Below are 13,547 nucleotides of genomic sequence, written 5' to 3'. Positions count from 1 at the left end.
ATGATAATGTAAAGAGTACATATTTGACCGGAGGACATAGCACGTGCGACTAACCATGGTTAAGTTTGAAGTGTGTCTGTCTGTGTTGTATAAGTATGTTGTTTTGTCAACACCACAGACTCTCCTTGTCAATAGTTAATAGGTGTGTCTCCATTTATGTGAATCCAGTAATATTTGCATGTCACAAGGGCAGATTCGGCACTTGAATCTAAACCACCGGATCTGATCTGATCTGATTGTCCTCTAAATGTAATACTTCTTTGCTCCTGCACCTTTTATGGTTCATGGTTTTCTTTAGCATCGTGAACTCGTAGCTAATTAAGATTTGAACTTTTAACTCACTAGCTTAACTTTTGGAAAACTTGGGCTTCTGGGCTCAATCTATAGAGGTTTGTTCCATTCAAATATTAGGGTTTTTATTTTGAACAAAGAGCTAGATTAGAAAACATACACCATGACAATTCATTTTCCTCAAATTAATAAGAGTTCATATCAAATAAAAATAGATGATAAAAGAAAAAGCTAAAAAGAGAAATGAAAGCTAAAAACAAGAAAGAGCGTAAATGTAAAGCGACCTTTTAAGGAGGAGACATATAAAGACATGAAACTGGGATCAGACACAAACAGTCGTTATAGACATTGACTCTCTCTTGTCCTTTTCTTTCTCTCCTTTTGTCTTCACAATTTTTTTTTTTTTTTTTTTTAGTTTTAAATATTTGGTTTTTTATTTACGTTATAAACTTTTAGTATATTAAAGAAGAGCTGAGAAAGATATTTTTACTCTAAAAAAAAATTACTAAAAGGCTTTTTTAGTTCCGACTCGTACCAACCTAGCTGGGCTGGGCCTGGATACATTAACATTGCCAAACCAAAATTGAAACTACGAAAACTGAAAATATATGTTCCAAGATTTCTTCTAAGTACAGAGAGTGAAGAGACATATCACATATAGTTTTGTGTAGAACAGCTCTGCTCAATTTCTTCAGCCTAAACTAATAAACTTTTACGAGTCTGAGAAACCAGAAAGGTATATACAAACCACCTGCAAAAGAGATTTCCTTCACTTGAGTAACCGTCTCAACAGGAACCAAAACTAATGATATATTTAAAAGTAAAGTCACTAGAAACCTTTCTGATCTCCTAAAGTTATAGTTCTATTGTTTCATTGGTGAGGATGACGGCGTTTGGCTCTGCGGTATCCGAGGACTGGTTCTTTTCTATGGCTGTATCTCTTCTTCCCTTTGGGACTGTTTGACCCGAAAACAAAAGATTCAGTTTCATAGTTACTTTTCTCTTGCAACAGACTGATTGAAGTTATAGACTATTGTTGAAAGATGTTCAAAGCTTACTTGGAGACTGCAGAAAGCAATTTGATGATGAATATAAGAGGGAAACCAATCAAAGCTGTGGCCTGTTGAAATCAAAATAACAAGCGACTTAGTTATGATTTGTAGACTCTATAGATGGATTGAATGAATGGAATTTGTTGGAAATACATACCCCAACCCAAGCTAAGTCCATGGTAGCAATCGGCTTCGTGACCTCATTGTTCTTCAGCATTTCTTGAGCCTTGGTTCCAACAGAGAGAAGCTTATCAACGTGTTACTGTATTTTTTATAAACAACAAAACTAGAACGCAGTATGATGAATATACCTGTCGATGGTAGATTTTTGTCGAGTTAACTAACTTCTTAAAGCCATGTCTTACGTTTTCTGTATATGGCTCTATGGCAACTTGAACTCTCTCCAAGTGTGGTTTTGTTATGGTCATAATCCTGGTAGTGTATGGGTGTGTATGTGCTCTGATTACCTAAGATAAACAAGACAATGCTCACAATGTTTTATGCAAAGTCAGAATAAAAGTATGTGGAAATATATTAACCTCAAGATAGTAGTATGAAGCGTCCAATCCTTGGAGGAGATGTGGTGTCAAAGCCTGCTTAGATGTACTGAACACCTCGATGGACTTATCGGTTAAATACTGAACTTTTGGTTCGAGATATATAGTTAATGTCACACATGCATCTTTGATGCTTGGGATCCATTCCTGAAAAATCAAGGGGAAGAATTCTCAGATGCCAGTATCAAGTAAATGAGAAGTATATAAGGGTGCAATGAGAACGATACTCACTGAATTGAGGGTTTCAATGTGAGGCTCTGACCATGTTTGGACTTGGTCAATTATCTCCGACACCTGAAAAAACGAAAAGGACTTGTCTATACAGGGAAGTTTAAAAGACTTTCAAGGTTAATTTTGAATTGAAGACAAACCTTTTGAATAGTGATATGAAGAGTTGGGCTAAGATGTTGATGCCATAAGGTCATTAGATATGCCTGCAACCATGAAAGAGAGGCCTTTAATGAAGAGTTAAACAAATAAGATTTGTGCGATGTTAAACGCCTTCTTTTAGATTAACCTGAGTTTTATTCCGGTTGAGACCAAGCTTAGACAAGAACCACTTGCCATCCATCTGACCACAGGAAACAAAAAACAAGAGTAAGCTCTTGTAATATGCAGATCAAATCCTAGAGACAACATATCTCTTACATTCTCAAGCTTTGAGCTAGGTTGTTCAACTTTCTCAGCTTCCACTTCGAGCCTTCTCTTGCGTTGCATTTCCACTTCCCGTTTTAGTGCAAATACCTGCCAAATGCACAAGTTGAATAAAATGATTGAATAAAAGTAATGAACAAAATGAAATACACAAAACTCCAGTTACATGACCAACCTGCTTCTGAAGCTCATAAACCTTCTCTTCTGCTTTACTCTTCACCGCATCCTCAGACTAAACAAAACATATTACAACCAACAAAAGTAAATAACTTTCCTCTACATCTTGTTATAGGCAAATGAATCAAACTCAAAAGAAGAATGAAAATCTCACTTGAGAAGAAAAATCAATCTCACTCTCAAACAAGTAAGACTTCTTCCGGATGTATAACTCCAGACCTCGGATCTTCTCGTCCTTGCTAATCAATTCTTGGTTTTTCTCAGTGATGATTGACTCTTTAAACAACACACAAGGAAAACACAAAAAAAGCCTCTCAATAGTTAGCAACCAGATTCAAAATGCAGCTAAAGAAATTGTAAAAAAGCCATCAACTTTGGAATGAAAAGCACGTTACAAGTTAATCTCCAGAGAAACAGAACTGAAACTGGAAATGTGAAACGTCACTCTAACATAAACCTCATATGAACGTTACTCAAAATCTCCAGAATTTTACTAAGAAATGCAACAAATCAAAAAGAAACCCTTTTTCACATTTCCCTACAGTTCTTCAGAAACAAAACAAAAGACTAAACCTTTACTACATAGACACACTAAAGCTACAAAATTTGCATAATCTTCACCAAAATCGAAAAAAGGGTAAAGTGACATGAGACGTACGAAGAGCAGAGACGGTGGATTTGAGTTCATCACAACCGGATGAAGAAGAAGCTTCAGCATTTACACAGTGAATGAAGAAGAGAAACAAGCGATCTCGAGGGTTACAAGAAAAAGAAACAAAAGCAGCTTAAAACCCGCCATTATCGGAGACTGCAGCAGAGGAGGACTTGGCACAGTCAGAGAGCGAGCGCGAGTCGCGAGAGAGAGAGAGAGAGAGAGAGACAGAAGACTAAAGCGTACCAAGTCAAATAAAGGGGTCTCACTAACTTTTGCATAATTACTTTTGAGTCCAGTTACTTTTGATAAATTATATAAACTGCCCAAAAATAACTTGTGCAAAACGCCTGTTTTTTAGGCCGTATCTGAAAAGTCGTAATTAGCCCTTAATCTGACTCTTAAAGAGTTAAAGTTCTTTATAATATGCAACTAAAAACGGAAGGATATCAACTTAAATGTAAAAGTATATTTTAAAATGTATAAAAAGTTTAATTTCCTTTTTTACCTTTTTGACTTTTTCTTAAACAAGCTAATTTGCTGTAAGTATAGATTTTTTATATATTAAATAAAAATATTGACAATATATTTTATCATGCAATATTGCTTTTTTATATTAAATAAAAATATTGACAGTATATTTCAATTAGAGATGTCAAATTGATTAACTCAACTCAGTTCAACTCATTATCTAATGAGTTTAGATTAAATGAGTTCATAGGTTGACCCAACTCATTTAAATAAATGAGCCGGATCAACCTATGAACTCATTTAATCCTATGAGTTAAATGGTTAAATGGTTAAATGATTAACTTATGTAAGTGAGTTCATACATTAAAACTAAAAGGAAGTACATCAAATATGTCTTGTGTTTTTTTCTTTATTCACTCACACAAAACACAATGACAACAATGAATATTTGTAGTCAGCGATGCTCCACACTCTTGTATACGACGATGCTCCACACTCTTCTTAGAATGAATATTTGAGTAACATGACAAGCAACTTCGACCAATGATAGCTGACTACAAGTAGATTCAGATGATCAAGCTGATTGAAGTCAATAGCAACATTAAACATAGACTGCACAAGTGAAAGAGAGTAACAAAGACAAACTAAGCTTCTTTTCTCTCTCACTCAAATTCATTCAAGCAAATAATTTATGTTGATCATGAACGTACCAAAAACATAAAACATAGTCAAGCTTTCATATTGAGTAGAAACAAACTTTGGGTTTTGAAAGCTTCATTCATCTTCTTTTCCACTCGAAGTTGGGTTTTCCCGAATTACAACTATCTCGTCCTTCTCATCTACATCATAAAAACCAGATTATACGAAGCAAGACAGCAAAATGGCATCAGAATGACAACTCTACATACACGAGCATAGTCAATCAAATAACAGCAACACACACGTACACAACACACGTTTGTGATGTATCTGCTGAAGTTTTACGAGAAAGACTTACCAGACTTTTAGATTGTGATGTATCTGCTGAAGTTTGCCCACCACCCCCACCAAGAGAATATGCATCTTCACTGTCCATTGATCTAGAAAAATAGACAAAACAAATAAAACTATAAGATGAAAAAATCACAGACAAGTCATAGAGCAACTAGGCATTTCATACGGATGAAGAAATCTTATAAGATGAAAATTTGATATAACAGATGAAGAAATCTTATAAGATGAAAATTTGTAAACATGGCATCATATATATAGTCTTCTCGATTATCCAAACATGATGAACATTAAAACAAACACAAGTAATCTAACAAGCAATCCAGTTTCTTATTATAATCTAAGTCATTCAAATCCCCAAATCAAGAGAACAAGCCACATAGATACACAAACACCCAGAAAAAAATCAAAACCCAGAAAAAATCAAAACCCAGAAAAATCAAAACCCAAAGATCAAAAATAGTCAATTTGTTTCTAAAACCCAAAAATCTAAAAGAGAAACAGACGGAGAGAGGGAGAGAGAGAAGAAACAAACCTGAACTTGATTATATCCTTTGTAGATGTCTGGTTAATCACGATGAAGGTGTGTTTAACCCATGAACTAGGGGTAACCCATGAACTCGAAGATGAGAGGAGAGAACCAGCTGCAAATGTTCACGCCGACGAAGATCCAACTCTCAAATCACGATGAAGGTGTGTTTTGAGAAAAAATCAAAGCATTAATCGGTTTATTCATTTTGATTGGTTTACAGATTTTTGGTTATTTTAACCGGTTTAACCATTTGACTCAATAAAAATGGAATTGATGGATTAAATGGTTAACTATTACCCATTACAACTCAACTTGTTTGATCCACTAAACCAATTAACTCATTAACCTATTTTATTCATGAACTAATTAAGATAAATTTTGTTAACTCATTAGAGTTCATGGGTTAGATTGAGTTGAGTTGATACATGAAACTTGACCCATTTTGACACCTCTAATTTCAATATGCAATATTGAGATAAGAGTGTTGCATAAATTTTTTTCATCCAAAACTTTTACTAACGTGGCTCTCTATTGAAAATTAATTGTGTAATTTACAAACTGTATATAGAGCATTTAAAATACAATAAGAAAGAAATCTTATTTGTTTCCTTTCTATTTTTTGAAAAAAAGCTACCAATATTATTTTGTTTCCATTTGCATTGGTCATTGGTGTCATCATGATTCATGAACCCTCATTTAGAAAATGAATCTTTCTCAATTTTATTAAAATATTTATTTTAAAAATATAAATTTTTTTAAGTTTCTCCGTTTGTTTTAGAAAAAATAATCTTTTTCAATACCATTAACCAATCGCTAGTCACTAGGTGCGGTAAAAAAAGCGCTAAACATGTATTCAATTAGAAAAGTGTAAATTAATCTAAAATTTTACCTTGTAAGATTTCTAGTTTTAAAAACCCGTTTATTTACCACCAATAATACCGTTATTGTTACCATATTTTTTTAACAATATATAATTATATCATCATTTATCTTATCAAATTATATTAATTTAAAGCTTAAAAAACTAAATGTGATTAACTTAAGATCAAACTTTAAAAGAAAGCTAAAATCCCTACAACCTCACAATAATTTACACACGACATTTGATTTTTTAAAAAAAAACAATCAATATGACATAATGTTACATGACAAAAATAATACTACTAATCTATTATTCTACACAAATCAATAAAATAACAACGCAATTCTAATTACTACATATGAGGAAATCAAACGAATTAAATATATTGATATATAACAATAATGGAAACAAAGCTTTTTATTCTTTATCTCAATTACAAGCATTATGGACAGAAGGGGTCCTTAGACAGTAATAGAGTATCCAAAATCTAAAATAATTGACCAGTTATTTATAGATATCACAAAACCATAAAATATAGTAGTAATAATAAATAAATAAATAAAAAATAAAAAAACCTTGTTTTTGACGCAATAATAGAAGCGAACCAAACTTGGCCTCTCTCTTCTCTCTATCTCTCGCCTATAAATAAGATTGAGTTTATGCAATTGCAAAGTACACACACACCCAAACAACAAAGGTCCTTCTCCTCCTTCCTACACTGTAAAACTCAAATCTTTTTTAATACTTAAAAAAAAAACTTTTTGGCTTGTCCTAGACCGTCGGATCAGTTCTCTTTGGTCTTAATCCAACGGTCTTGATCCGATTTGATTAGAGAAGAGTCTCATCGTCTCTCAACCACCAGATTCTTTCTCTCTCGTCTCGTCGTCGTCGTCGTCGTCGTCCTAAACACCTCTCTCCCTCTTCGAAATCGACGAACAACAAACAGACCAGATCTTCTTCCTTCGATCCGTCTCCTTCGCCGTTGCTTTCGTATTTTATTCAGCCGCCGTTTTGAACTGTTTTGCCCTTATTTTTTACTCGCCGGATTGAGAGATTTGGGATTGAGATTAGGATTTCTTAGGGCAATCCGATCAATTTTTTTTAATAGAGGTTTTTGCCGCCACCGTCCCCCACCGACACCGTCACTGGTTCGTTTCCTCGATCTCGATCTTTGCTTTTTAATTTTATCTCCATTGATCTCGTCTTTGATATAGCTGGTTTGTTCATGTGCGTGATTGGCTTCAATTTTAGTTTTAGTTTTTTTTTTCCTCAGAATTTTAGGTTGCGGCGATTTTTATTTATTTTAGAGATTTCTTAATCGTCTTTCCTAATTGCGTGCATTATTACCTATTAATTGGAGTATAAAAGCCGCCTTCTTTAAAGTTTCATTAGTATAAAAAGGGAAAAGTAAGAATCTTTGTCACGTTGAAAGGTTGTGTGTGGGTTGTGCACACTGAGTTGAGTAATGCACTAGGTGATTTTAATCGATATATCAATTACTACTTGTTTGTTTCTTTTGGCTGTTTTAAGTTTTCTGTATCGGGCTTTATATCAGCAATGATTTTGATTGTGGTTTCTTTTGGGATTTTTATCTGCAGAAGCTGGTGTCGTACGAGGGGATACGTCTTTTGGTTTGTGTTATTCTGGCATCTTGAGATATTATAAGTTGCGCTACTAGCTTGGAATTATACACTAGTTTATGACTATACGTACGAGATGGCTTCAGAAGGAAAATTGTTCTTTGATCTTAATGAACTTCCTACAGAAGATGATGATGGGAATGATAATGTTAACTTCAATCAGCCACAGACGGCTACCCCATTTGCAAACCCCAATACCTCTGGCTTGCTCGCAACTCCATCGTCCTCCCAAGATATTGTAAACAACCGAGTGTTCTCACATGCATCAACAGTTTCTGATGTAAACAACCGACTGTTCTCACATGCATCTACAGTTTCTGGCTTTCAGCCTTTTGTCCGCCCTATCTCTGCTCAACGCTCGGATGTCTCAGTTGAACAAAAGATGGATGAGAATTCTCTTAAGGAATCATTGTCATCATCCAGGCCAGACACATCGGAGGAAGCAAAGGTTGCACCATCAATAGTTCCAAATGATGCTGGGGCACCTGAGAGAGAAGAAGGGGAATGGACAGAGTCGGAGGTTCCTGCCAATGAGGATGTACATAGTAGTTCTGATTATTCTAAAGTTAGAGAGAAGGATAATGGCACAGTAGGATTAGATATCAACTCAAACTTGGGTCTTCAAAACAAAAACGTTAATCAGATTTCAGAAAGCAGTGGTAAAGATGGTGCATCTATAGATAGTCCGCAAGAACAGGGTTTACTGGTGAGGCAGAGAGAAACTAAAGGAGTTGAAGCAAGTCATGCAATCAAGTGCGCAAATACCACTGTGAAAAGAAAGATGGATCATCAGAAAGAGACGATGTTGGGAAAGAAGCGGAACAGGCAGACCGTGTTTCTCAACCTAGAAGATGTTAAGCAAGCTGGTCCAATTAAGGCCACAACACCAAGAAGACAGAATTTCCCACAACCTATTGTCACGCGGACGGTTAGAGAAACTCGCGCAGGTCCTCCACCTGCTGAACAAGGAGGCGGGGTTCCAGGGCATGTTGTATACCGGGATCAGAAACCGAGTGATATTCCTAATGGTGGAGTACATCCAGAAACATCTGAACCGAAATTAGAATCTAATGGTGAATCACAATCTGGCTCAGTTGGTAAAACTAGGAGAACAAATGGGGAGGCAGGACCTTCTGCTGAAGGTTCTGTGTCAAGGCAGGGGTCATGGAAGCAGCCAATGAATTCGCGGCAGCTGAAGAGTGGTCATTCGTCAAATAGACAAGTCACCTTGTCCAGTCAAACTTCTGCAGACTCAAAGTTTGGAAACAAGAAATTTACTTCGTTCAAGAAGCAAGCCAATAGTACCCAATACCAAGATACCTCCGTGGAGCGTCTTATACGAGAGGTGACCAACGAAAAGTTTTGGCAGCATCCAGGTATGTCCTATATAGTGTTTCAGCTTATGGAACGTGTGTTTGAGTGCTCCTACTTTTTCAGTTTAAGTTATCTTCATTTAAGGTAGGAACTTTTATGCCAATTAAAATCTACTGCTCTGGTGCCAGTTTCCCTGTGTCCCGAATCATGGCTCAGTGAGAATCATAATGGCCACGGGATTTGGAAGGTGATACGATTAAATCATACTTGTAAAAGTTGATGACAGAATTTTAGTTTTTGTTTTCATTGTCGATGGATATCATTTATCAGGTTGGCTCTTGTTGGCTTTAATTTTAATTATCTTAGTTAAGGAAAAAACTGGATGGATGCATTTATGTGTATCTGAAAACTTGAATGGCTATTAGTGATAGTAATTATTGGATATGAGTAAGCTTTTTGATTGACATGCCTCTGTTCTGTTCTGTACACTTTGCACTGGAAAATTTGACTTGTATGAATGATGATACTCAACTTTTTTCATATGGCCGTTGTTCTTTCAAATATGTCCATTTCTCTGCCTTATTAGTTAGTACCCATAGTGTAATTGACTCTTATGCATAATTTTTTCTTGTGTTTAGAGGATACTGATCTCCAAAGTGTCCCTGAGCGGTTTGAATCCATGGATGAGTATGTTAGAGTGTTTGAACCTTTACTTTTCGAGGAGTGCCGGGCACAACTTTACAGTACATGGGAAGAATTGGCTGAGGCAAATTCATACATGAAGGTCAGAATAAAGTTCATCGAAAGAAGAGAGAGAGGTAAACAGTCCTATTACATAATATACATTTGTAAAGGCCTTTGGGCAACAATACTCTACTTACTTTTCTCTTGTTACCTGACTGCTAGCCTTTGTTTTATTTGGTTAGGATGGTATGATGTGATACTTCTCTCAGTAAATGAATGTAAATGGGCTTTCAAGGAGGGAGATGTTGCTGTTCTTTCAAATCCTGTGCCTGAATCAGGTGTGGTTGGAATTCGTAGATTGTCTGGTTGGTTTAATATTACTTGTGCTTCTCTGTATGTTCTGTAATTTTTTCCTTTTTATGTTTAGAAGGAGAGCATGATGAGGCTGGACGTGTAGCTGGTACAGTTAGAAGATATATACCGGTTGATACTCGAGATCCTCATGGAGCAATTCTCCATTTCTATGTTGGAGATACTTATGATTCTGGCAGGTATATGCTTTTCCATATGTTTGATTTTTAAGCTGTATTTTCTAGCCATTCTTACTGGAAGCATTTGTTTCCGTTCTCTCATTTCTTTACTTTTTCCCCCCTTTTTGATTTTTTTTTTTGTTTTACCAGCAAGATTGACGATAATCATATTTTACGGAAGCTTAAACCTAAGGAGATCTGGCATCTGTCAGTGCTTGGTTCGCTTGCAACCACACAAAGGGAATATGTTGCTTTGCATGCGTTTTCTCAGCTTAACCCACAGGTTGGTTTTGTTTTCTCTAACAAATATTTCATAGATGCTTTTTGTTATGCTGACGCTGGTGAAACTGCTATATTCTTCAGATGCAAAATGCAATTCTCAGGCCTAGCCCAGAGCAGTTTCCTAATTACGGGGAGCAGACTCCTACAGTGCCCGATTGTTTTACTCCGAGCTTTGCTGGCCACTTACATAGAAGCTTTAATGCTCCTCAGTTGGCTGCAATCCATTGGGCCGCAATGCATACTGCAGCTGGTACAAGCAGTGGGGTAAAGAGGCAAGATCCATGGCCATTTACTCTTGTTCAAGGCCCTCCAGGAACAGGCAAGACACACACAGTTTGGGGAATGTTGAATGTTATCCATTTGGTTCAGTATCAGCAGTATTACACTTCGTTGCTGAAGAAATTAGCTCCTGAAAGTTATAAACAAGTAAGTGAGAGCAGTTCAGATCATATTGTGTCAGGATCAATTGATGAAGTCCTACAAAACATGGACCAGAATCTATTTCGTACGCTGCCAAAATTGTGTGCTAAACCAAGAATGCTCGTTTGTGCTCCTTCAAATGCTGCGACCGATGAACTTCTCTCACGTGTCCTTGATCGTGGTTTTATTGATGGGGAAATGAGAGTTTATCGCCCTGATGTGGCTAGAGTAGGTGTTGATACCCAAACGAGAGCTGCTCAAGCTGTTTCTGTGGAGCGTAGAAGTGAGCAGCTATTAGCCAAGTCCCGTGATGAAATTCTAGGACACATGCACAACCTCAGATTACGAGAAACGCAGCTATCTCAAGATATTGCTGGACTTAAAAGGGAACTTACTGCTGCAGCCTTCGCTAACCGTTCTCAGGGATCCGTTGGCGTTGACCCTGATGTTCTTATGGTTAGGGACCAGACAAGAGATGCATTGTTACAGCGCCTTTCTGCTGTTGTTGAAGCCAGAGATAAAGATCTTGTTGAAATGTCTCGCCTTCTCATTGTCGAGGGAAAGTTTCGCGCTGGTGGTAATAACTTTAATCTTGAAGAAGCTCGTGCAAGTCTTGAGGCAAGTTTCGCGAACGAGGCTGAAATTGTTTTTACAACTGTATCAAGCAGTGGTCGTAAACTGTTTTCTCGTCTTACGCATGGCTTCGATATGGTGGTCATCGATGAGGCTGCCCAAGCTAGTGAGGTTGGAGTTCTTCCTCCCCTTGCTCTTGGTGCTGCACGATGTGTACTTGTGGGTGATCCTCAACAGCTTCCTGCTACAGTTATTAGCAAAGCCGCTGGAACCCTTTTATACAGTAGAAGTCTCTTTGAAAGGTTTCAGTTAGCAGGTTGTCCAACTTTGTTGTTAACAGTTCAATATAGGATGCATCCTCAAATACGTGATTTCCCTTCAAGATATTTCTACCAAGGACGCCTCACAGACAGTGAAAGTGTTTCCGCTGCTCCTGACGAGATTTATTACAAAGATTCTGTCCTTAAGCCTTACCTTTTCTTTGATATCAGCCATGGGCGGGAATCTCATAGAGGTGGATCAGTATCTTATGAGAACATTGATGAAGCTCGCTTTTGTGTTGGGGTGTACTTGCATCTTCAAAGAACTCTGAAGTCATTGGGCGGGGGTAAAGTCTCTGTTGGGGTCATAACCCCATACAAACTGCAGTTGAAAAGCCTGAAAATCGAGTTCGCAAATGCTTTGGGCCAAGATGAACTGAAAGAGATTTATATCAATACTGTAGACGCGTTTCAGGGTCAAGAACGTGATGTTATAATTATGTCATGTGTGCGTGCTTCCAATCACGGTGTTGGCTTTGTCTCTGATATCCGGCGGATGAATGTTGCTCTCACCCGTGCCAAAAGAGCTCTATGGGTATGATATCTCTCTATGCATGTACATTTTATATATAAATATATGATAACTTCTGGTTTCTTGATCAAGTTTCTAAGTCTCGTTTTTCTTGAACAGGTCATGGGAAATGCATCTGCTCTAATGAAGTGCGAAGATTGGGCAGCACTGATCACTGACGCCAAAGCAAGGAACTGTTTTATGGAGATGGAGTCTCTTCCCAAGGATTTCCCGGTTCCAAAGGTACCTAGCTTTATCCCAAAAGCACCTAATGCTAGAAGTTTCAGATCAGGTGGACCAAGAACCAGATCCATCGACATGCACCCTGAATCCAGGTCAGGGACACCATCAGAAGATGACGAGAAGCTGAGCACAACAACATTTCCAAGAAATGGGAATATTCGAAGGGAGAACTCAGTTGATGATTCTGATCTTCCCGGGGATAGATATAGAGATGCTTGGCAACATGGGATCCAAAGGAGGCAAAATTTTGGACGGCCTTTAGGGAGAAGAGACTAAGTTTATAATTCCAACTAGTCTGAACTTCATTCACTGGTGGAGATACTGTGTTACTTGAGAATTCAGAGCATCTGACCTAGGTCATGGTCTCATAGGCTCATCACCACGAAGGAGTGACTCGAAGTCATCAACTGTTGAACGGAGTAATACTTGAAGGCTGTGTACATGAAAGGGTAAACATGCTCACCTGATTTGTGCTGGCGAAAGATGATTCATGCTATTTCTTTCAAAGAAGTTGCGCTCTTCTGCTCTCAGATCACAAAGAAGCATGTCTGGTTCTTTGTACTTCATTTAAAACCCCGAACGGACCAGTCGGACACTGTAAATCCAAGGGGAATCCACTTGAACGAAGTCTGAACCTGCTGCTAAGCTACGAGCTTGACTCATTTACAGGAACTATAAAGCTATTCCAGCATTGTTAAACGGTGTCATGCTGATGCAGAACAACAAAAGATGCTTAATTGACAAGCATACCATAGGAAATGACATTTGAAGGTAGTGTATAGCTAGTGGGGG

The 13,547-nt window shown here is 37.4% G+C and overlaps 1 protein-coding gene, 1 long non-coding RNA gene and 1 pseudogene across 2 annotated transcripts; 1 reads left to right on the top strand and 2 right to left on the bottom strand.

The window, feature by feature from the left end:
* LOC104717193 lies at positions 888-3,584 on the bottom strand (annotated as a pseudogene).
* On the bottom strand, positions 4,181-5,560 carry LOC104717192. Its single transcript, XR_756181.2, has 4 exons — positions 5,380-5,560; positions 4,852-4,933; positions 4,565-4,693; positions 4,181-4,466 (listed from the first exon to the last, which is right to left on the bottom strand). It is a non-coding gene; the product is annotated as an uncharacterized LOC104717192 (long non-coding RNA).
* Positions 6,904-13,541, top strand: LOC104717191 (probable helicase MAGATAMA 3). The gene is made up of 8 exons (XM_010434727.2): positions 6,904-7,386; positions 7,837-9,254; positions 9,831-10,010; positions 10,119-10,214; positions 10,304-10,427; positions 10,557-10,689; positions 10,770-12,536; positions 12,633-13,541. Exons 2-8 carry the CDS (start codon positions 7,955-7,957, stop codon positions 13,029-13,031), a joined length of 3,999 nt encoding a protein of 1,332 aa, XP_010433029.1. The 5' UTR covers positions 6,904-7,386; positions 7,837-7,954; the 3' UTR covers positions 13,032-13,541.

Source organism: Camelina sativa, chromosome 10 (genome assembly GCF_000633955.1).
Source record: "Camelina sativa cultivar DH55 chromosome 10, Cs, whole genome shotgun sequence".
NCBI classification, from domain to species: Eukaryota; Viridiplantae; Streptophyta; class Magnoliopsida; order Brassicales; family Brassicaceae; genus Camelina; species Camelina sativa.
Note: the sequence above shows the minus strand (reverse complement) of the source record. Positions and strands in the feature narration are given on the sequence as shown.

What these genes read in the sequence shown, in the direction of transcription:
- LOC104717191 (XM_010434727.2), top strand. Translation starts at nt 7,955, where the DNA reads ATGGCTTCAGAAGGAAAATTGTTCTTTGATCTTAATGAACTTCCTACA. An exon ending in AAATCCTGTGCCTGAATCAG is followed by an intron (nt 10,215 to 10,303) that starts GTGTGGTTGGAA and finishes TTTTATGTTTAG; the next exon opens with AAGGAGAGCATGATGAGGCT. An exon ending in GTGCCAAAAGAGCTCTATGG is followed by an intron (nt 12,537 to 12,632) that starts GTATGATATCTC and finishes TTTCTTGAACAG; the next exon opens with GTCATGGGAAATGCATCTGC.